Source organism: Pseudorca crassidens, chromosome 1 (genome assembly GCF_039906515.1).
Source record: "Pseudorca crassidens isolate mPseCra1 chromosome 1, mPseCra1.hap1, whole genome shotgun sequence".
Classification (NCBI taxonomy): Eukaryota; Metazoa; Chordata; class Mammalia; order Artiodactyla; family Delphinidae; genus Pseudorca; species Pseudorca crassidens.
Window position 1 is genome coordinate 40,044,005 of NC_090296.1, and position 25,105 is coordinate 40,069,109.

A 25,105-nucleotide genomic window follows, 5' to 3' on the forward strand; every position below is an offset into this window, starting at 1 on the left:
ATGCGTTAATATACGATAATGGTTTTTCTCTTTCTGACTTACTTCACTCTGTATGACAGTCGCTAGATGCATCCACGTCTCAACAAATGACCCAATTTCGTTCCTTTTTAAGGCTGAGTAATATTCCATTGTATATATGTACCACATCTTCTTTATCCATTCGTCTGTCAATGGGCATTTAGGTTGCTTCCATGACCTGGCTATTGTAAATAGTGCTGCAATGAACACTGGGGTGCATGTGTCTTTCTGAATTGTGATTTTCTCTGGGTATATGTCCAGTAGTGGGATTGCTAGATCATATCGTAATTCTATTTTTAGTTTTTTAAGGAACCTCCATACTGTTCTCCATAGTGGCTGTATCAATTTACATTCCTACCAGCAGTGCAAGAGGGTTCCCTTTTCTCCACACCCTCTTCAGCATTTGTTGTTTATAGATTTTCTGATGATGCCCATTCTAACTGGTGTGAGGTGATACCTCATTGTAGTTTTGAGTTGCATTTCTCTAATAATTAGTGATGTTGAGCAGTTTTTCCTGTGCTTCTTGGCCATCTGTATGTCTTCTTTGGAAAATGTCTATTTACGTCTTCTGCGCATTTTGGATTCGGTTGTTTGTTTTTTTAATATTGAGCTGCATGAGCTGTTTATATATTTTGGAGATTAATCCTTTGTCCATTGATTCCTTTGTAAATATTTTCTCCCATTCTGAAGGTTGTCCTTTCGTCTTGTTTATGGTTTCCTTTGCTGTGCAAAAGCTTTGACGTTTCATTAGGTCCCATTTGTTTATTTTTGTTTTTAATTCCATTACTCTAGGAGGTCGATCAAAAAACATCTTGCTGTGAATTATGTCAAAGAGTGTTTTTCCTATGTTTTCCTCTAAGAGTTTTACAGTGTCCAGTAATTTAGGTCTCTAATCCAGTTTGAGTTTATTTTTGTGTATGGTGTTAGGGAGTGTTCTAATTTCATTCTTTTACATGTAGCTGTCCAATTTTCCCAGCACCACTTATTGAAGAGACTGCCTTTTCTCCATTGTATATCCTTGCCTCCTTTGTCATAGATCAGTTGACCATAGGAGCGTGGGTTTAGCTCTGGGCTTTCTATCTTGTTCCATTGATCTATATTTCTGTTTTTGTGTCAGTACCATACTGTCTTGATTACTGCAGCTTTGTAGTAGAGTCTGAAGACAGGGAGACTGATTCCTCCAGCTCCATTTTTTTCCCTCGAGACTGTTTTGCCTATTCGGGGTCTTTTGTGTCTCCATACAAATTTTAAGACTTTTTGTTCTAGTTCTGTAAAAAATGCCATTGGTAATTTGATAGGGATTGCATTGAACCTGTAGATTGCTTTGGGTAATATAGTCATTTTCACAATGTTGATTCTTCCAATCCAAGAACGTGGTATATCTCTCCATCTGTTGGTATCATCTTTCATTTCTTTCATCAGTGTCTTATAGTTTTCTGCATACAGGTCTTTTGTCTCCCCAGGTAGGTTTATTTCTAGGTATTTTATTCTTTTTGTTGCAATGGTAAATGGAAGTATTTCCTTAATTCCTCTTTCAGATTTTTCATCATTAGTGTATAGGAATGCAGGAGATTTCAGTGCATTAATTTTGTATCCTGTAACTTTACCAAATTCATTGATTAGCTCTAGTAGTTTTCTGGTAGCATCTTTAGGATTCTCTATGTATAGTATGATGTCATCTGCAAACAGTGACAGTTTTACTTCTTATTTTCCAATTTGCAGTCCTTTCATTGCTTTTTCTTCTCTGATTGCCATGGCTAGGACTTCCAAAACTATGTTGAATAATAGTGGTGAGAGTGGACATCCTTGTCTTGTTCCTGATCTTAGAGGAAATGCTTTCAGTTTTTCACCATTGAGAATGATGTTTTCTGTGGGTTTGTCATATAATGGCCTTTATCATGTTGAGGTAGGTTCCCTCTACGCCCAGTTTCTGGAGAGTTTTTATCAAGAATGGGTGTTGAATTTTGTCAAAAGCTTTTTCTGCATCTATTGAGATGATCATATGGTTTTTATTCTTCAATTTGTTAATATGGTGTATCTCATTGATTGATTTGCATATATTGAAGAATCCTTGCAGCCCTGGGATAAATCCCACTTGATCGTGGTGTATGATCCTTTTAATGTGTTGTTGGATTCTGTTTGCTAGTATTTTGTTGAGAATTTTTGCATCTATATTCATCAGTGATATTGGTCTGTAATTTTCTTTTTTTGTAGTATTATTGTCTGGTTTGGGTATCAGGGTGATGGTGGCCTCATAGAATGAGTTTGCGAGTGTTCCTTCCTCTGCAATTTTTTGGAGAAGTTTGAGAAGGATGGGTGTTAGCTCTTCTCTAAATGTTGGATAGAATTCACCTGTGAAGCCATCTGGTCCTGGACTTTTGTTTGTTGGAAGATTTTTAATCACAGTTTCAAGTTCATTACTTGTGACTGGTCTGTTCATATTTTCTATTTCTTCCTGGTTCAGTCTTGGAAGGTTATACCTTTCTAAGAATTTGTCCATTTCTTCCAGGTTGTCCATTTTATTCACATAGAGTTGCTGGTAGTAGTCTCTTAGGATGCTTTGTATTTCTGCAGTGTCTGTTGTAACTTCTCCTTTTTCATTTCTAATTTTATTGATTTGAGTCCTCTCCCTCTTTTTCTTCGTAAGTCTTGCAATGGTTTATCAATTTAGTTTTTCTTCTCAAAGAACCTGCTTTTAGTTTTATTGATCTTTGCTATTGTTTTCTTTGTTTATATCTCATTTATTTCTGCTCTGATCTTTATAATTTGTTTCCTTCTGCTAACTTTGAGTTTTGTTTGTTCTTATTTCTCTAGTTCCTTTAGGTGTAAGGTTAGATTGTTTATTTGAGATTTTTCTTGTTTCTTGTGGTAGGATTGTATAGCTATAAACTTCCCTCTTGAACTGCTTTGGCTGCATCCCATAGGTTTTGGACTGTCGTGTTTTCATTGTCGTTTGTCTCTAGGTATTTTTTGATTTCCTCTTTGATTTCTTCAGTGATCTCTTCGTTATTTAGTAACATAGTGTTTAGCCTCCATGTGTTTGTGTTTTTTACATTTTTTCCCCTGTAATTCATTTCTAATCTCATAGCATTGTGGTCAGCAAAGATGCTTGGTATGATTTCAATTTTCTTAAATTTACTGAGGCTTGACTTGTGACCCAAGATGTGATCTATCCTGGAGAATGTTCCGTGCGCACTTGAGAAGAAAGTGTAATCTGCTGCTTTGGGATGGAATGTCCTATAAATATCAATTAAATCTATCTGGTCTATTGTGTCATTTAAAGCTTCTGTTTCCTTATTTATTTTCATTTGGAAGATTTGTCCATTGGTGTATGTGAGGTGTTAAAGCGCCCCACTATTACTGTGTTACTGTCGATTTCCTCTTTTATAGCTGTTAGCAGTTGCCTTATATATTGAGATGCTCCTATGTTGGGTGAATATATATTTATAATTGTTATATCTTCTTCTTGGATTGATCCCTTGATCATCATGTAGTGTCCTTCCTTGTCTCTTGTAACAGTCTTTATTTTAAAGTCTATTTTATCTGATATGAGTATTGCTACTCCAGCTTTCTTTTGATTTCTATTTTCATGGAATATCTTTTTCCATCCCCTCACTTTGTCTGTATGTGTCCCTAGGTCTGAAGTGGGTCTCTTGCAGACAGCATATATTTGGGTCTTGTTTTTGTATCCATTCAGCAAGCCTGGGTCTTTTGGTTAGGGCGTTTAATCCATTCACGTTTAAGGTAATTATCGATATGTATGTTCCTGTGACCATTTTCTTAATTGTTTCGGGTTTGGTTTTGTAGGTCCTTTTCTTCTCTTGTGTTTTGCACTTAGAGAAGTTCCTTTAACATTTGTTGCAGAGCTGCTTTGGTGGTGATGAATTCTATTAGCTTTTGCTTGTCTGTAAAGCTTTTGATTTCTCCATCAAATCTGAATGAGATCCTTGACAGGTAGAGTAACCTTGGTTGTAGGTTCTTCCCTTTCATCACTTTAAGTATATCATGCCACTCGCTTCTGGCTTGTAGAGGTTCTGGTGAGAAATCAGCTGTTAACCTTATGGGAGTTCCCTTGTATGTTATTTGTTGTTTTTCCCTTGCTGCCTTCAATAATTTTTCTTTGTCTTTAATTTTTTGCCAATTTGATTACTATGTGTCTTGGTGTGTTTCTCCTTGGGTTTGTCCTGTACGGGACTCGCTGCACTTCCTGGACGTGGGTGGCTATATCCTTTCCCATGTTAGAGAAGTTTTCGACTATAATCTCTGCAAATATTTTCTCTGGTCCTTTCTCTCTCTCTTCTCCTTCTGGGACCCCTATAACACGAATGTTGTTGCGTTTAATGTTGTCCCAGAGGTCTCTTAGGCTGTCTTCATTCCTTTTCATTCTTTTTTCTTTATTCTGTTCTGTGGCAGTGAATTCCACCATTCTGTCTTCCAGGTCACTTATCCGTTCCTCTGCCTCAGTTATTCTGCTATTGATTCCTTCTAGTGTAGTTTTCTTTTCAATTATTGTATTGTTCATCTCTGTTTGTTTGTTCTTTAATTATTCTAGGTCTTTGTTAAACATTTCTTGCATCTTCTTAATCTTTTCCTCCAGTCTTTTTCCAAGGTCCTGGATCATCTCCACTATCATCATTCTGAATTCTTTTTCTGGAAGGTTGCCTATCTCCACTTCATTTAGTTGTTTTTCTGGGGTTTTATCTTGTTCCTTCCTCTGGTACATAGCCCTCTGCCTTTTCATCTTCTCTATCTTTCTGTGAATGTGGTCTTTGTTCCACAGGCTGCAGGATTGTAGTTCTTCTTTCTTCTGCTCTCTGCCCTCTGGTGGATGAGGCTATCTAAGAGGCTTGTGCAGTTTTCCTGATGGGAGGGACTGGTGGTGGGTATAGCTGACTTTTGCTCTGGTGGGCAGAGCTCAGTAAAACTTTAATCCACTTGACTGCTGATGGGTGGGGCTGGTTTCCCTCCCTGTTGGTTGTCTGGCCTGAGGCAACCCAACACTGGAACCTACCTGGGCTCTATTGTGGGGCTAATGGCAGACTCTGGGAGGGCTCAGGCCAAGGAGTACTTCCCAGAACTTCTGCTGCTAGTGTCCTTGTCCCCAGGGTGAGCCACAGCCACCCCCCGCCTCTGCAGGAGGCCCTCTAACACTAGCAGGTAGGTCTGCTTCAGTCTCCCCTGGGGTCACTGCTCTTTCTCCTGGGTCCTGATGTGCACACTACTTTGTGTGTGCCCTCCAAGAGCGGAGTCTCTGTTTTCCCCAGTCCTGTCGAAGTCCTGCAATCAAATCCCGCTGGCCTTCAAAGTCTGATTCTCTAGGAATTCCTCCTCCCATTGCTGGACCCCCAGGTTGGGAAGCCTGATGTGGGGCTCAGAACCTCAGAACTCCAATGGGTGGACTTCTGTGGTATAAGTGTTTTCCAGTCTGTGAGTCACCCACCCACCAGTTATGGGATTTTATTTTACTGTGATTGCTCCCTTCCTACTGTCTCATTGTGGCTTCTCCTTTGTCTTTGGATGTGGGGTATCTCTTCTTTGGCGAGTTCCAGTGTCTTCCTGTCAATGATTTTCCAGCAGCTAGTTGTGTTTCTGGTGTTCTCACAAGAGGGAGTGAGAGCACGTCCTTCTACTCTGCCATCTTGGTTCAGGCTCCTCAAAATCAGCAGAAGAGGATATATATATATATATATATATATATATATATATATATATATATATATATATGAGTTAAGGTAGAGGGGACAGAGAGAAGTTGTACTGATACAAGAGAAATTGCAGAGACAGAATCAATATAATTTGGTACATACTGAAAAAACAGAGGCAGGTTAGGATTGCTGTGAGGGATAAGGAACTGAGAAAGACTAATCTCTTACTTTGATGACTAGCTTTCCATAAATAAGAATAAAAGATGATTTTGTTTTTAAACATGTTGAATTTGAGATGTGTGATACCACCCAAGTGAAGGCAACTCGGATATATGAGCCCAGAGCTTAGGAGAGAGGTCCAAACTAGAGATGCAGGTATTTAGCGGAAGTCACGGAAGAGTGTGTAAGAGGGAAACCAATGTTTAAGGAATTGGCAGAGGAAGGTGAATGAAAAAGACGTGGCAAGGAGAAAACCAGGAACAAGTGGAGTCCAGAACCCAGGGGAGGAATGAGTTTCAAGGGAGGAATATTCAACACTGTCACTCTCAAATAAGTAAAATGGGCGAGGGGGAACTAGTTATCTAATTCAGTGCATGTTCATTAGAGTAGAAGACTAGAGGTCAAACAATAGTGAGGAAAGAAGTAGGGGCTAGGGAAATGGAGACTGCAAATGCAGCCTATTTTCCCATTAATCCCTTAAACTAGACTTACGAAGGTTTAAATCCACCAGTCAGAAGCTGTAATGCCCAGTAATTTGTTGCCAGTAACTGCTGTTGAACTGGACTTCTTGTAGCAGAGGTACAGATGTGTGGGATGGAAGTGGGAGCACTTGAATCCACTTTGGGACAGTGGCTACGTGGAGAAGCACCTTGATGTGTTTTTTAAAAAATAAATCTATTTATATTATTTATTTATTTTTGGCTGCATTGGGTCTTTGTTGTTGCGCACGGGCTTTCTCTAGTTGTGGTGAGCAGGGGTTACTCTTCCTTGCGGTGCATGGGCTTCTCACTGCAGTGGCTTCTCTTGCTGCAAAGCATGGGCTCTAGGCACGTGGGCTTCAGTAGTTGTGGCTTGCGGGCTCTAGAGCGCAGGCTCAGTAGTTGTGGCGCACGGGCTTAGTTCCTCCGCAACATGTGGGATCTTCCCAGACCAGGGCTCGAACCCATGTTCCCTGCACTGGCAGGAGGTTTCTTAACCACTGCGCCACCAGGGAAGCCCCCCACCCCTCGATGTTTTGAGTCAGACGCATGTGGTTTGGAGTCCCAGCTACTTTACCAGCTAGAGACATGGAAAGAGTTACTGAACCTCCCCAGAACATTTGTCTTTTCTTTAAAAATAGGAATAATAATGCACCCACCTACTCGTGGACACACCTCACAAAATTATGGTTATTAAATAATATAATGTAATTAAAATATTTAACACAAAGGTAAGGTTACACTTTGTTGATTGCCTATGGGTGTTATATTTATTATTACTGATATTAACAATCAAGAAGTTCTTCACCTGGAGTGTTCTACAAAATCAGTAAGGACTCTTGGTAAAGTCTCTTGGGCACTTGCAGTGAGATAGCACACGCCAGTGGTGAGTTTTCCTGTGAAGTCTGCATTCCCTTGATACTCTACCATCTGCAAACTGATTCAGGTCTATAGATTTAGCTTCTAACCAAAATCTTTTTATGAACAATTCCTGCATGAATCATTTGCAGAGCAGCCAAGAGAAAGGAGTAGTTGCCTTTTAAGACAGAAATAAAATTTTCTCATTTAAAAAAATCTGTAAGAATAAATAACTCACATGAAGGTATTTAAGTAGCTTCTACCTTTTGTGCAATTTCTCTACTTTATTTAAATAGCCAGTCTAGGATCCCATGGTAGGCAGACTCTAAGGTGGTCATCCTTACCCCCATCCCTCCCGCCTAGTGTCCATACCTTTGTGTGACCTCCTCCCCTTCAGTGTGGGTGGGACTTGTGATGTTCTTCTAACTAGCAGAGTATGACAGAAGTGATGGAATGTCATGCCCATGATTTCATTATGTAATATAAGATTCCTTTTGCCAGTAGCCTCCCCTCGCTAGCTTGATGTAGTAAGCAACCACATTGCCCATGTGACAAGGAACTGTGGGCAGCCTCTAGGGACTGCAGGCAGCCTCCAGGAGTGAAGGGCAGCCTCCAATCAACAGCCAGCATGAATCTGGGGCCCTTAGGCCTACTTGTGCAAGGAAATCCATTCTGCCCATGACCTGAGAAGGCAGCCCAGCTGATCCTTTCACTGCAGCTTTGTGAGACCCTGAGCAGAGGACCCAGCTAACTCATTTCTGGATTCCTAACCCAAATAAACTGAACAATAAATACATATCATTTTAAGCCACTAAGTTTGTGGTAATTTGGTATGCGGCAATAGATAACTAATTCAGACACCATTCAGTTAATTGTGCAGTTAAACCAATCTAAAAGGGTGAGTTAGAGAGATTTTCTAATATCCAGGGGAGTAGCCATGATCTAAATCAAAATTATCAAGTGAAATATTGCTTTTCCTGACTTGTAAGAGATGTGCGTTCATAAGCACTGAGAAGCAGGTCTTCGTGGCACCTGTGATGACAATATGCCACATGTGGTGACACAAGGGGTCCAGGTCCATCCTTGGAACAGGCTTCTGATCAGTGCACAATGTAAAGGCAGTGGGGACACCCATGAAAGGCACTGGCTCCTCCAATAGAGCTTTTGTTTCTTTGCCACCGGATTACCTATTCTTTCAACTTCTGGAATCCTGATTTTTTTCTGGTAAGCCACCTGTTCTCTATGCTCACACCACGTTTCTGGTAAAGGTCTCTCTCCACCAACCCCAGGAATGACATGTGACTTAGGCCTGGCCAATCAGTGCTCCACATTTCCCTGATCTCAAGGATTGCTAAGGTTTGCCACATAATTCAAGCAAAGCAGAGAGAATCAAGCCAATGAGTGCTAACCCCAGAATTGTTCTTTAAGTTGCCAGAAAGTGGCATTTCTTTCTCCACTAGATTATAACCTAAGAGGATATAAATCTGGAGCTTCTGACGACCACCTCACTACACATGGAGCCAGAGAATGGAACCAGCTCAGATGGATGCAGAAATAAGAGATTGAGGGAGAGAGAGAAACCAAATTCCAAAGACAACATTTGAACTCCTGGATATACCTTCTCATGGAATGAGATTTACCTCCCCCATTTGTCAATTACTTGAGCTCAACCACTCTTCTCCTTTGCTTATAAGGAATTGAGAAATTCCCTATATAATTTGAGTTTAGTTCAATTGTATAAATAGCATGGTTTTTGGTACATAAACAATATTGCCTCAATGCGATTTTACAGCTAAGAGTCCAACCTTGCAAAGGGAAGTATCACGAGTAAAACTGATCTAGCACAGACTCAAATGAAAGTAACTGCTTGTCATTATAGGTCTAAATGCAGGAGAGCAATTTTCAAACTTTCCATACAAGCAGTGGCTGCTTTTTGCAGGATCAAAACAGGATAAAAACTAGGCAGTCCCAGAAAAACTCTTATTTTGGTTTTGAAATAGACTTTGATATCACAGCTTAAGAAGATAATGCTTGAAGTTCCAACTTCATACCGGTTTCTCTTCCCCCAAAGGAACTGATTTTTGAAATGATATAAAAGTTCTTGAAGTCCTTCTGTGTCATGAACAAGAAAGTCTCCTGTGATAATCCTGTACCTGGCATCCATAAGCAAAAGATTTATGAAACATCAGAAAAATCTCAAGAACAACAGAAACTCCAGAGTAATAACTGGACAGTATTACTGATGACCAGATGCTGATAAGCTTCAGCAAAGCCACATTTTACAATCATTCCACCAAACACAGTCCTCATCCTACCCCATGGCTTGTCCGTTTACTGTTCGCTCTACTAGGAATGCTCTTTCCTTCAGATCGCTGCATAACTGTTGTCTTCCCAGACAGGTTATTCTATAAAAAGTATAGGAGGAAGGACAACCCTATATAAAATAGCACTCATCCAATTAATTTTTATCCCCTTATCCTGTTTTATTTTTCTACATGGCATCTATAACCTATGTTATATTAATTTGTTTACCTGGTGAACATTAGAATGGGTAAGACTTAGATGTCTATTGTGCCAGTTACCTATCATCTCCAGAAAGTCCCAGTTCACCTGCAAATTGTAGCTCTTGCACAATTAACATAGACTATTTCAAAATCTACACAACTGCTTGAACAACACTTTAATTACTACACTGGTCAAGGTCCAGTCAGAAAACAAAACCCACGATAGGTATTTCAAAAGAGGGAATTTAATATAGGGAACTGGTTCCACAGGTATTGGGTATTGGATAAATAGAAGGAGGAACAGAAATAGCCCAGAGACTGTAACTGCAGGAAGCAGCTACCACCCCTCTGGCTGGGAAAGCAAAGGGAAGAGGTCAAGGTTACTATAAACTAGGAGTTCAGAGGTGAGGTGCTATGGATATGCAGCTCAGACGTCTAAGGAGGGGAAACTGGTCAGTGCTGTCACCTCTGAGAGGAGTACAACGAGCCTGGATCTGGAATGCTCAGAGAAGCTGGAGACTAGAACCCACACTGCTGACAGCACTGTGAAGGGCAGTGCTGAGATGCCAACAACAGGAACAGTGGGCAAAGACAGGAAAAAGTAAGCTCTTTCTCCTTACCTCCCATCTTCCGATATCCCTCTACTGCTCCTCTTGCACAGATCAGAGAATACCCCCAAGCAAAGGCAAACTGGAGTTTGCAAAATTCCAGCCCCAACATCCAAAGCAGTATATGGAAGAATGGATTTGAGCTGAGAGACAATAGTTTAAAAACCAGCACATATCCTAATGCATTTCTCCAATTTTATTTTCATAAGAAAAAAGCCAAACTTCAAATGAAATGGTACAATGCTTGACTTCTGACTGTATTATCACTAGCTCTTTCTTGTAAACCTTGTCAATTTTAATCCAGAGTACCATAGATGAACTTTGGGTGGTGCAGAAACCCATGAAATTTCATTGCTAAAAACGTTTGATATGTTATGTGTGTATCTTCCTGCATAAGTAGGTTCGTAACTTTCATTAAAGTTTCAAAGAAGCCTATAACACCCCTTAAAATTTGGTATCACTGTCCCATGTTCTCACTCATTATTTAAACTTGTTATGGAAAACACAGACAACTTGTAGATTCCTTTAATGCCTTAGCACACACTGTTGGTTATGACTGTTCGTTATAGGGAAAAGGAACCAACTTGAACCATCACAAGAAAAAGTGGGGCTAGAGCAAGAGTATCAATTAGAGGGACCTCAACGAGGGAAGAAACTACCATGTTTACAAAAGGGGCTCAAAATAGGACTGTCTCTTTCATATATCCCATCTAAATACACTAGTATATGTGCTCAGAGATATACTTACATTGCAGAATTATCTGTTACGGTAGTGAAAATTGGGAAATAAATTAGATGCTCATATGAATGGATAAATTAGATCAACAGAAGAATGAATCAATTAAATGGAATGTTAATTAATACAGTGGATTACTATATAGCAGTTAATATAAACCATATGGACATGTATCTGAACAATGTAAAAGTGTAACATTGAGTGGAAGCAAAAACAAGTTGCAGAATAAAATACGTTCAGTATTATATCGTTTGTATAAAGCTTTAAAACATGCAAAATTATGTTGCACATAGTTTACAAATACCTGCAGCAAAAGAATAAAAACGCAATAGGAATCATCATGCCCAAATTTAGGTTTGTTTTACTCCTAGTAGGGAGAGAAGGGGAAGAAACAAAGAGGGGTCCTCAGGGGACTCCAATGACCTCCATCCTGGATGGCTTGTTTAAAATAAATCTGAATTAAATATGGGAAAATGTTAAGACTTGGCAAAGTTAAGTGGTGGGTGTTTGCTGTATGATGCTATATTTTTCTATGTTTTTGAAATGTCTCATAAATTAAAAAACTAGGAAGTGTGAAGGGCACTAAAAGCTCCATTAGCAATGGCCTAGACCACCCCTTAGCATAATTATCAAGAGCTCAAAGAGAAGAGGAACTTATAATCACACCTCAGCAACTCTTTCCATTGCAAGGCTCCTTTTCAGAAACACTCTTCACAAGGGTGGACACTGGAAAAGAGTACCAGGGAGGGAGAAAGGGGACTTACCAAACAAAGGAAAAGATAAGAGGGGAAGAAGAGAAGAAGATAAACACTCCATGTTATTTTAAAAGATAAGCAACACACCGAACAATACAGGTAAGAATCTCCCTCAGCAAGAAGAAACAGGCACATAAGTGAAAAAAGTTCTTATTAAGCTGTAGTTCCTACCTGGCTCTGGATTCTTCCCTGTTGAGCTAGATAATTGCAAAAAATAATACACCTGCCTCAATTACGGTGTGTGCCTCAGGGCAAGGAAGGCCCCTGAGCTTTTACTATCAAGTAATTCCATTATTAAGGAAAAATTTCTGGTTCCTTGGGAGTTGTGAACATGGAATTTAAGCTTATTTGTAGCATAATTTACCTCTAATCCATTCCTAAAATCCATTTCCTCTTTCCTTTTAAGAAGAGGAAAATAGAAAACAGGCTTTCTCATTTTAAACCTGTCCTTAAAAATGTCCTACTGTGTATTATAGTATCCAGAAAGTAAGGCAAAAATTGAATCTCTATTTGACCATTTATACAAGTTACGTGTTCTAACTTCTGTCCATATCAAATTGTGTTACATGTCTGAAGTTTCCTTTTAAAATGACACAAAGTTGCAAAACAAGTAACAATGGCAATAACAACCTCCTTGCCTTAAATATCAAAGCTCCGAAAGCTGGACATCAGCTCCTGGCATGTTCATTAATACCCAGCTTTTCTAAAACACGCAGGTCAACATAGCAAGAAAATTAACTTCATAAAGCTTTTAGAAAACAAATTCTGAAGCTTTTGCAGAATACTCAAACTTTTTCATGGACAATTCTGGATAACCAGTGACATGGTGGCAAATGCTATCCAATGAAGTACTAACAAATGAAGATAAGTTTACCTAGGGATGGGTTTACTTTCAAGAAATCACTTGGGCAATGAAAAAGCAAAGTTCCAGTATTGCAGTTAAAGGAAAGGCAGGATGCAGCATTTCACGTTCAGTAATACATCCTATAGAGAAGAAATGAAGCCTGTGTAGTTTATAAATCAACTGCACGCTCCTGCCTGATACCACTTACTCTCAATTGCCACAAGCAATCCCCAAAACATCGACAGAACAAAATACCTTCAACCCATAAAAGCTTGAGACCAACCAGTAACTAAGAACTGGTTGGGACAGGATTTTCCCATGTTACATTAGCCTTGTCAAATAATCTGATTGAAAAGTCAAATTATATCACCATGATTTCAAAGCCTGCTGTTCTGTTTTTTAAATACACTCCATCTAGTCAAAGAGTGTTTCTGAAGTTCTACATGCCAATGTACTCGGAACACATTAATTCTATTAGCAGGCTATTTCAGGAAACAGTGAGCATATTTCTTGGAAACAAATATATGTGGTTGAAAAACAGCCTTAAAAAAGTATGAGGTGAAAAACTGAAAACAAAGATGATTTTAAAATGCAATAGAATTCCTTCCCATCACATATTAAAGGTGTCGTAATTGCTTCTCGACTGAGAAGTTGCTGTTTGGGATTTGGGTCTTTAAACCAAAAAGCCTATCTTGAGATGGCACTATAAGGACTCTATCTGCCTCTTAATCATAGGCAACTGCTAAATGAAGTTTATCTATTTTCTCTGTTACATTACTATTGGCAACCAGGTCCCCAGTAACTGCCCAGAAATGTTTCCATGGTTACAAAAAGCATTCAGCATCCCTCTCGTTTTGGGCCAATTTATCTTAAAATCTATTGTGGAGAAAAATATGGCACATTAAGGAGCATAAAATCAAGATACAACGTTATGAAAAGAATTCAAGGTTAAATGGGAAAAGCAGGCTTGACAAGGCTTTTTAAAAAGTGCATATAAATCACTGATTAAAATGCTGCCTTTTCTTAGCGTATCTCCAAATACATCTCTCTAATAGACTGCAAAGCAGCCCATGCACTGAGGCTGATGTGATCTCCAGTATAAAGGAAAAAATGAGCAAGTGAGGATAATTTAAGAGTGTTAACCAGCAGGTAACCCACCCCCCCCAAAAAAACAAGAGTTTTAATATTTTTGCAGCTGAGAGTCCAGTCCCATATTCTAGTTTCAGAGGGTCCTTGGGGCATTTAAATATTTTGACGAAAGAGAGGAATAAGAGCTTTTGTTCATTGTCTATAAGGCATCTGAAGTAAATCAGTGGACTCCATCTCCTCAGGGCGAGGGAGAAAGAGGGAAGTTCTCTAGAGACAACTCAGTAAAGCTCCTCTGTCTATAAAGTCATGAGTGATTTGGGCTAACGGGGCTGTCTCATTCTAGGTCTCTGCTGCATTCCCAACTCCCACTGCCACCAAAGAGCCAGGGCATTAAAAACATTTTTGCATCTTCTGGAACATGTTAAACAAATGGTACAAGTATTTCAATCATCTGAAGGAGAGGTCCACGGCTTATGCTTGTGTAGATTTGTGCATTCCCCTCAATGCTTTGTACATGGTAGGCATTCAATAAATATTTGGTTAACTGAGGAAGGACATCATACAAGACATCTCTTTACAGAGGAATGTTTCTCCCCATACTACCTATACATACATGCCACCCTGTATCATTTCTCTATTCCTCTTATTTTCACTGTGAAATGGAGAGAAGTGGGTGGGATTTAAAGTCATAATGCTATTAAGGACTAATTTGAAGAATTTCACTTCCAAGGAAGACAGAACAGAAATACTTTTCCCTATTCTTCCCCCCAAGTACAACTCAAAACTCTAGACATTGTATATAAAACAAAGATGAGAAGACTGAAAGATGCCAAGAAGAAGGCAGACCAGCTAGTGACCATGAGACTCAAGGAACAACATGGAGGTGAGTTTTCTGGGTTCTTTTGCCTTATATATCTCAGACTTGAAGCTGAGGGAGCTGGCAACCCAGAAATGCCAATGAGCACAGACCAAAAAACTCAAGAGATGCCAGTTCTCTCTGTGCAAAGGGCCAGGAAATGGACAGACTACCCAAAGAGAAAAGTTTTAGACAGTAAGTGTCTAAATCCAGCCAAATAGCACAAAAAAAACTGTGTCCCCCACCCTCACTCATGCCAGCAAAGGCTAGAGAGACAGCCTAGACTTCCATACTCACCAAGCTTTAACGAGGGACCCCAATATCCCCACTAGGGGGTGCCAGAGAAGGCTGAGTAGGAATCCAGAACTTTCATCCTTGATGGCCAGTAATGAGCATCCTGTACCCCCACAGTATCAGTGAAGGGAACATGGGGAGCCTGCACCCCACCTGAAGTAACAAGGCACCCCTGCCCCACTCTACTTGGGTGGTATCAGAGGAAGTCTAGTGGAGACTCAGGACTTTCACCATCAGTGCGGCTACCTTCACCTCCATGTCAATGGAGACCACATGGAGAGATGGACCTGCCATCCAACCCGGCATTAGTGAGGAGCACTCCTTCAAGGGTTAAGGAGGCCAAGAGGGAAACCTGGACTTCTGCCTCCACCTAGCAATAATAAGGTGGTACCCCACTGCCCCGCCAGAGCCCTGTCAAAGACTCTCTTTAGTTGAGAGGCCTTTTAGGGGGAGTAATGTCAAAATAAGGACAACTATTTCTCTTTATGTGTTCGTATCGGCTTACACACTGTTTCTTCTTACCAGCTACTACAATAGCTCCCTAACATATATCCTTTCCTCCAGCGTAGCCTGCAAACTGATGCCACAGTTATCCTTCTAAAATGGAGTTCTGTTGGTATCACACTTGATTAAGAGCTCTTTGAGATTCCCAGCTGCTTACGAGACAAAACCTAATCCTTAACACAAAAAACAAAGACCTTCCCAATTGCAGCCTATGCTACTAGCCCCAACCCTGAAAATGTCAGTCTTGTCCACATGTCTGTGTTCATGCCATTCCTTCAAATGGTATGCCTTTCTCTCTCCACTCGCCTCTTAAATTATAATTCATTCTTAGGGTTTGTAGTCCTATATCATCTGCTCTGTGGAACCTTCTCTGATCACCACTGGCAAAACCACCTCTAAAGTTACCACATAGATAACTGTTCTAATTTTCCACAAACTTTTAAAAATGGGACTACTTACATGTAACTATCAGGCATTAGAAAATTCCTTAAGACCAATATTTTATTTGTACATTTATCTCCAAGCCCAAACATGCCACCCAAATTAATGAGAATGTCCAACTTAATTTTAGAGTTTAGTGTTAAGTGTGCAAAGCTCTATGTTCTAGCTTCCACTTAGGATGTAGAAAAACTGGAAATAATGCTCTCGCTCTTTCAATTAAAATTAAATCTGCATAATACGTCAAATTACACATTTTAAAACCCATCAGAGAGCTGAGATCATAAAGCAACCAACTAATCCAAAAGTTACAAAAAGAAAACTTCTTTCCATGGGAGAAAGGACAGAAGCGTTTGCTTGCCAGGGGCAGATGCTGGATTCATACAAGCTGGCAAGAAAAATTAAGCTAATATTTTCAAAGAACTTCTAAAGACTAAGTGCGTACTAGCACAAGAGTAGAGAACCCATGGGAGCCACAAACCCCAGGGAAATTGAAACCCACTTAGAAGCCTGGCCCCACAGAACCCACCTGGTACTCATAAGAAAGACAGAGCGGAGCGGGAGCGGGGCAGGGCAGGAGTGGAGAAAGGTATTCTCATGGTACAGTCCTGGAGTAGGGGGAAGAGCAGCTGCTATAGACAAAATCAGAAGTCTCACCAGGATTCCTCTCTCATCTTTCCACTATGGAATAAAAGCCACAAGCCACTTGGGAAAGGGCAGCAAATCCCATCACCCTCAGACCATAGGTAGAGACACATTAAGGTGAGTGAAAAGAACAGAATAAAAACTACCACCGCTGGGGAAGAGGTAGAAAGAAGTCCTGGAGTCATACCAGTAGAAATCCCCTAACTCTGAGGGAAGGGCAAGATTACCAAGGCGGCCCTAACCCAAGACACAGGAACATATCACCTGCCTAAGACAGAGGCCGTTCCAGAACAGCAGAAAACAGAAACTTCCAACACAGCAACACCATATGAGCAAACACCAAGTAATGAATAGCATCAGGCTCCTTCTGGGAAAGGGCCAACAGCCTGAAAACAGAGACCCTCTCTGAGGTACGGGCAACGAGAAGAGACTTGAAGCTGAAGATGGAGCAGATTTTGACAAAGCTCTGTAGCAAACAAGCCCCTACCCTAAACACAATGTAATAACAGAGGGTTTTGAAGGCTATACTACAAGGAGATAACAATAACAACAACAGAACCGAAACCCAGCTCATATTCTGACTAAATTGACTCAACCCCTTCACACTAAAGGCCCAGCGCTAGAAAAGGCTCACCTACTTCCAGGCAGACATACTATTTACTTCCCCTACATATGATGTTCAATTTTCAGTCTAAAATACAAGAAAAGCAAAAAAGCAGAAAGGAAAAATACACTGTCAAGACACAAAGCAATCAAGAAAGCCAAACTCAGACATGACTCAAGTGTTAGAACTATCACACAAGGAATTTTAAAATACTATGATTAATATGCTAAAATCATATTAATAGTGGAAGAAGGGAGAAACATGCATGAATTGATGAAGAATTTCAGCAGAAAAACTGAAATAAATTTTTAACCAAATTAAAATGCTAGAAATGAAAAACAAGGTAACCGAGATGAAGAATACTTTTGATGGCCTAATCACCAGACTTCACACAACCAAAGAAAATATTAGTCAACTTGAAGACTATGTCATTAGATACGACTACCCAAACTGAAATACAAAGAGAAAAAAATAAAGAATGAAGGGAAGAAAAAGAAGAAAGAAAAAGACATTCAAGAGCTGTGGGATGATATCAAATGGGCTAGTATTTGTATAATTGGAATACCAGAAGAAGGAGCAAGAGAAAATGGATTAGAAGAAATATTTGAAAAGATGATGGCACAGAATTTTCCAAAAGTAATGAAACTTACTAAATCACAGACACAAGAAGGACAGAGAACACCAATAAAAATGAATACCAGAACACACACATACACATATGCAGTACAAATATAAACGTACACACACACACACACACACACACCTAGATATATGCTGCTGAAAACCAAAGATAAAGACAAAATCTTTAAGGCATCCAGTGGGGAAAAAAGACACATTATATGCAGAGGAACAAAAGTAAGAATGACAACATGCTTCTCATAGGAAAACTATACAAACCACAAGACAGTGAAATGGAAACCTTAAAGTGCTAAAAGAAAAATAACTGTCAACTCAGAACTCTATACGTATCTAAAATATATTTCAACACTAAATAAGAAATATTTTTCAGACAAACAATAACTAAGATAATTCATTAGCTGCATATATGCACAGGAAAAGTTAAAGAGTGCTTCAAATGACATAAATGATATAAATATAGAATTCTTTTTTTCTTATTTTAATCACTCTAGGAGATAACCAACCAACTAAAGCAAATATCAAATATCAGCATATTGAGTATTTATTAAATATGTAACAACAGAAAAATAAAGGATGGGAAGGAAGAATTGGGAGTACACTGTTGTAACGTCATCTAACTATACCTGAAGCAGTACAATATTATTTCAAGATAGACTGCGATTAACTAAAGATATATGTTGTAAAATCTTAGGATGATCATTAAACTTTTTTTAAAAGAGATAAAAATAATGAGCCCATAGTGGAGATGAAATGGAATCACAAAAAGATTCAATTCAAAAGAATGCAGAAAAAAATAGGATAAAAGAAACAAAGAATAGATGAAACAAATAGGAAAAAATCTAACAAAATGACAGTTTTTAATTCATTATCAATAATTACATTAAATACAAACAGTTTAAACATACCAATTAAAAGTAAAAGATTGTCAATTTGGATAAAAAAGCAGGACCCAATTATATGCCACGTACAAGAATCCCATTATAAAGATAAAGATAGATTTAAAGTTAAAGAGTAGAAAAGAACATGTCATGCCAACAGTAATCAAAAGAGAGCTGGAGTAGCCATATTAATATCAAAGTAGACTTTAGGTCAAGAAATACTACCAGGGATACAAAAAGGTACATTATATAATGACCAAGAGGTCAATTCATCGAGAAGACATATATTTCTAAAATGTGTATGTATTTAACAACAGAGCTTCAAACTACATGAAGCAAAAACTGAAAGAACAGAAAAGAGAAAAATAACCAAATCCACAAATAGAGTAACCAACAGAACAAAATAAGTAAACAAAATCAGTATAAAAATAAGTATACAGGAAAACAGCCTCAAACAACTTGAAGTAATTTATAGAACACTGTATCCAATAACAGCAAAATACACAGTCTTTTTAAGTACACATGAAACATTCAACAAGTTAGAACATGTTCAGGATCATAAAACAAACTTTAATATTTTTCAACTAAAGTAATACAGAGTATGTCCTCAGACCACAACTGAATTAAACCAGAAATTGGTAACAGAAAGTTATCCAGAATATTCCCAACATTTGGAACCTAACCTATACACTTTTAAATAAACAATGCATCAAAAAGGAAGTCAAAGGGAAATTAGGAAATATTTTAATATAATGAAAATAAAAACAACATATTAATATTTTTGGATGTAGACAAAGCAGCGTTTAGAAAAATGCATCATTAAATGATTACATTAGAAAAAAGAACAAATTATACCCAAAGCAAGCAGAAGGAAGAAAATAATAAATAACAGAATTCAATAAAATTAGGAACAGAAAAACAATAGGGAAAAATTAATGAAACCAAAAACTAGTTCTTCGAAAAACATATAGACATATAGATAGTCCTCTACTCAGACAGACCCCACACCCCTGGAAAAAATCAAGATAAAAATTACCAATATCAGGAAACAATGGAGACTACTATATATCCTACAAACACTAAAAGGATAACAAGAAAATACTATGTCCATAAACTTAACAACATAGATGAAATGAAAAAAAACAATCCTTGAGAAACACAAACTGCCAAAAGTCACTCAAGAAAGACAGACATCTTGAATAATCCTATACACACTAAAGAAACTGAATTTTTATTTCAAAATCTTCCAACAACAACAACATTCCAAACTCAGCTGACTTCAATGGAAAATTCTAGCAAACATTTAAGAAATAAATACTGATTTAACACAAATTTGTCCAGACTATAAAAAAGGAGAAACATTACACAACTCATGTTATGCGTCCAGCATTACCCAGATACCAAAACTAGACAAAGATATTGCGAGAAAAGAAAACTATAGACTAATATCCCTAATGTAAATTGATAAAAATTCCTCAACAAAATATTAGCAAGTCAAATCCAGCAATATATGAAAAGAATAGTACATCACGACCAAGCAGATTTTACCCAGGTATGCAAGACAGGTTCGACACTCAAAACTTAATCAGTATAATTCATTTCAACAGATTAAAAAAAAATCATATGATCAGCTCAACAGATGCAAAACTGCACTTGACAAAATTCAACATCCTTTTTGATTAAAAACTCTCAACAAATTGGAATAGAAAGAAATTTCTTCTATATAAATAAAGAGCATCTACAGAAAGCTACATCTAACTACTAAGTAACAGTGAAAGACAAAGATTTTCCACTAAGCCCAGGATCAAGGCAAATATACCCACTTTCACCATTCTTATTCAACATGATAATATAGTGTAATCAGTCCAGAAAAAGAAATAATAGACATGGGTATTGAAACAGAATAAATAAAACTGTCATTTGTGTGATTATACTATTATCTACGCAGAAAATCCCAAAATAGCTATAAAAAAGCAATTAGAGGTGGGGCTTCCCTGGTGGCGCAGTGGTTGAGAGTCCGCCTGCCAATGTAAGGGGACATGGGTTCAAGATCTAGTCCGGGAAGATCCCATGTGCTGTGGAGCAACTAAGCCTGTGCGCCACAACTACTGAGGCTGTATTCTAGAGCCCGCGAGCCACAACTACTGAAGGCCACGCCCTGAAACGGGAGAGGCCACCGCAATGAGAGGCCCGCGCACCACAACGAAGAGCAGCCCCCACTCACTGCAACTAGAGAAAGCCCGCGCACAGCAACGAAGACCAAGTGCAGCCAAAAATAAATAAATAAATAAATAATTTTTTTTTAAAAAATGCAATTAGAACTCATCACTGAGTTTAGGGAGGTTGCAAAATACAAGATTATATACAAACATCAATGGCATTTCTATATACTAGCAAGTAGCAGTTGGAAATTTAAAGTTATAGATATACTATTTACAATTAAATCCAAGAAAAGGGAAATACTGAGGTATAAATCTAACAAAATATGTATGAGACCTGTATGCTGGAAACTACAAAACAGGTGAAAAAAATTAAGAACTAAATAAATGAAGTGGTATACCATGTTCGTAGATTTAAAGACACATTATTTTTTTTAACATCTTTATTGGAGTATAATTGCTTTACAATGGTGTGTTAGTTTCTGCTTTATAACAAAGTGAATCAGTTATACATAGACATATGTCCCTATATCTCTTCCCTCTTGCATAAAGACACACTATTATTAGCATGTCATTCTCTCCAAACTGATCTATGGATTCAACAAAATTCCAATAAAATTCTCAACAAATTTTTTTGTAAAAATCAGTAAGCCTAATCTAAAAACTATACGGAAACAACTAGAATGGTCAAAACAATTTTTAAAATATAAAATTGAGGGCTCACCTGATTTCAAGACCATAATGCTATAGTCATCAAGACAGTGTGTTATTAGAGAAAGAATACAAATGTAGATTAATGGGAAAATATAGAGTCCAGAAATAGACCCACACGTATATAGATAATAGATTTCTGACAAAGATATCAAAGCAAACAATGGAGAAAGTATAGTCATTTCAACAAATGGTATAGGAATTATTAGTCACCTACATGGTGGGGGGAGGGCTTAATCCACACCTTGCATCATATAAAAAATACCTCAAAATAGATCATAGCTCTAAATGCAAAATCCATAACTTTAAAATTTCTAGAATAAAACACAGGAAAAAAATTCTTTCTGACCCTGGGTTATAGAAAGATTTCTTAGATATGATACCAAAAGCACAATTCATAAAAGAAATACTTGATAAGGTGGATTTCATTTAATTAAGAATCTCTGTTCTTTGAGGGACATCGTTAAGAGAATGAAAATTCAAGCCACAAAACTGGGAGAAAATAGTTTTAAAGTACATTCCTCATATTCAGAATATAAACATAGTTCCCAAATCTCAAAAATAAGAAAACAAACAATTCAATGAAAGTGGGCAAAAGATTTGAAGACCCTACAAAGAAGTCATACAGATTACAACTACATGAAAATATGCTCAGTGTCACTAGTTATTAGGGACATGCAAATTAAAGCCAAACGGGATGTTAAAACCTATGAAGGGTCTACGATTTTATCCTACTTGCATCTAACAAGTTTGCCTGCTACTGTTTTACAGACGTTGGCAGAGATGCAAGACTTCTGGGTTAGAGACAAAGGACAATTTACTACTCACAGTACCTCCAAGTACCATGGGGGTAATGCAGAGGCTTGGCCCAGATAGATTCCGTGCGTGCAATGGGTTTATGTCGCCAGGGAACACCAAGCTTGGAAAACCTCTACCATTTGCAAGCAAATTTGCCTAAGCTTTGCCCTGAAGAGAGACATTAACTTTATTAGATTGGACAGCAAACAAATATCCCCTGTGCTCTGGAGGGACACACTATCTTCCAAGGCTGTCATACAAACACCCTTGAAAAGATAATCCAAAACAAAAGGCTGTTTGTGGCTCTGCCCTGCTCATAGGACATGCAAGACACTGATGGAGAATTATCTCCCAACATGAGTTATCACCACACACCTATGAGAATGGCTAAAAAATAATAATAATAATACCACAAAGTGTTGGTGAGGATATGAGTGACTGGAAATCTCATACATAACTTGTGAGAATGCAAAATTGTACTCTGGAAAACAGTGGATTTTTTTTTTATAAAGTTAAACATATACTTTCCATATGACCCAGCAATCCCACTCATAGGTATTCACCTAATTGAAAACATATTCACACGAAAACCTGTTTTGCAAGTGTTTATAGTAGCTTTATTCATAATACTAAAAACTGGAAACAACCCAAATATCCCTCAACTGCTGAATGGATCAACAAACTGGGGCCTTCCTGCAATGGAATACTATTTAGCAATAATAAAAAAAAAAGCAAACCAGTGGAACACATGAGAACACAGATAAATCTCAAGGGTGTTACAATAAGGGCATTACGAAAATAGCCAGCCTCAAAAGGCTACAAACTGCATGATTCCATTTACATGACAGGCTGGAAAAGGCAAACAAGAGAAAGAGAAAACATATCAGCAATTTCCAGGAGCTGGAGGTAGGGAAAAGGACTGGCCCCAGAGGGACTTGAGTGATAGAACTATTTCATATCTGGATGGTGGTGGTGGTTAGAAGACCACGTGTGGAATACTAAGAAAGTATTCCAGAAAAGTCTGCTCCCTCCAACGAGAAGAGAATTAATGCGTTCACCTTTTACATTAAAAGATCTGAAAACCTGCATAAGCTATGTGCGCATTACAAACACACATCCTATATACACATCCAGCACCTTTCTCTGCCTATCATGTATCTCTCTGTCTCTCAATAAAATGGAATGTCCTTACTTCAGGCTTAGAGTAACAGAAGCGTGAGAAATTTATGCCAGAACATACTACAGCTACTTTTATAGAGTTAATTACATTTTCACCATATTCATTATGCATTTATTGAAGGCCCATTATATGCTCAGTTCTGACAGGATGAAGCTCTATAGGCAGTTTGTTTTAAATGTGTCCTTTCCATTCAAGGCTAGAAGAAAAGCGAGCTATTCTTATTCCAAAGATTTCCTATCTACTGTCATCTCACATCACGTCTCAGTACAACACTGTGAGAAGTGTTCTTGGAGTGTTATCAACTCAAAATTTTGCAACAAGTATGGCTTTTTGCACAGGATTTCACACTGAATAATATAGTAACATCTAGAGATTCCTAACCTAGTTTAAAAAAGAGAGAATATTTTAAAAGATGTTTTCAACAGTATGACATATGCACTAGGGGCTTCTCAAACAGAACCCACAGACTCGCTTTTCACCATTTCACTTGCTCTGAACTATTGTTTTGGAATATGGAGCCCACCAATGTGGATCTTCCAAAGTTCTATATACTGAAAATATTCCTAAGGATTACAACTCTCCTTAAGAAGCCAGTATGTGGAAAGGTATAAGAGACAAAAATAAAATTCAAATGACAACTAAAACAAATAAAAATAAAATGAGTAGAAATGTCCTTTGGACAAACCCATAGAAAATGATTACTGGCTAGCTTACCTTGCATTTTTCCATTAATGTTTTCTAAAATACCAGAGAGGTGGCTGTCAAAGCCCTGTTGAAGGCCACTCCTTTGCTTTTCAAGGTGATGTTCTTCCTCGGCAATAGAAGAAAGCACATGTGGTGGCTTTTGGTCATCAAGGGTCTGACTGGGCCACTGGGTCACTACAGAACAGGCGTCCTTTGCATGCTGGCTAAGTCTGGGCCTTGAACTTTGGGCAGAGTCCTGCAAATCACTGTTACAACAGGAGAAATGATCCACTTCAAGAAACAAGGAATTTATGTCCTCTTGACTCCAATTGCTTTGTTCTTCATCTTCAAAGTAAGTTTCCTGAATCTGAATATCATCTAAGTCCTGGTCTAGCTTGTCACTCAATTTAGAGTCTTGTTTGTTGAAGTTAACCAGCAAAGCAGATAACGTATCTCCTGCTTGCTGGAGAGCTTCATAAACCCGATATATCCAGGAAGAGAGAGGCTGGAAGAGGTTCTGAGCATCCTGAGACGCCATTGTCAACAGCATGGCCAACTATCTGATGTCTACAAGTCCACCTGTTCCGTTCCTTCAATACTCTGGACTTAATGTGAACTACAGAACAAGCATGATGAGAAATTAAATTGGAGGTCTCTCAATGGCTGTGAATATTTCACTCTCAAAACTTCTCAGCTGAAACAGAGGAAAGAAATACTTACACCTGTTAAAGTTACAACCTCAGGCCCATCACCAGATTCCTACAATCAATGTCAAACACTATATGGGGACAAAAAGGGGTCATCATTGAAATCCTTAAGGCAGCTAAATAAAAACGACTGTAAAAGTCTAAAGGTATCAATAAATTGTTTCAATGCCTATTCACCTCTGCAGACATGTGCAAAACTTCCATTAGCACTAATGGGCTCTATTCCTGTGGACTGAGAGAAGTCTATCCCCAT

General features: G+C 38.4%; 1 protein-coding gene across 5 annotated transcripts in view; it reads right to left on the reverse strand.

Moving 5' to 3' along the window:
• Positions 1–25,105, reverse strand: part of SYT16 (synaptotagmin 16) — a 280,210-nt gene that overhangs the window by 127,652 nt on the left and 127,453 nt on the right. For 4 of the 5 annotated variants that reach the window (XR_010942488.1, XR_010942490.1, XM_067733925.1 and 1 more), the window contains exon 2: positions 24,176–24,839. The exons of the other annotated variant lie outside the window; for it this stretch is intronic. Coding sequence is in view for 2 of the 4 variants with exons in the window: in XM_067733925.1 (XP_067590026.1) it covers positions 24,176–24,695 (520 nt within the window). In the remaining 2 variants the exon portion in view is untranslated. The remainder of the gene's footprint in view (positions 1–24,175; positions 24,840–25,105) is intronic. 5 annotated transcript variants of the gene reach the window in all.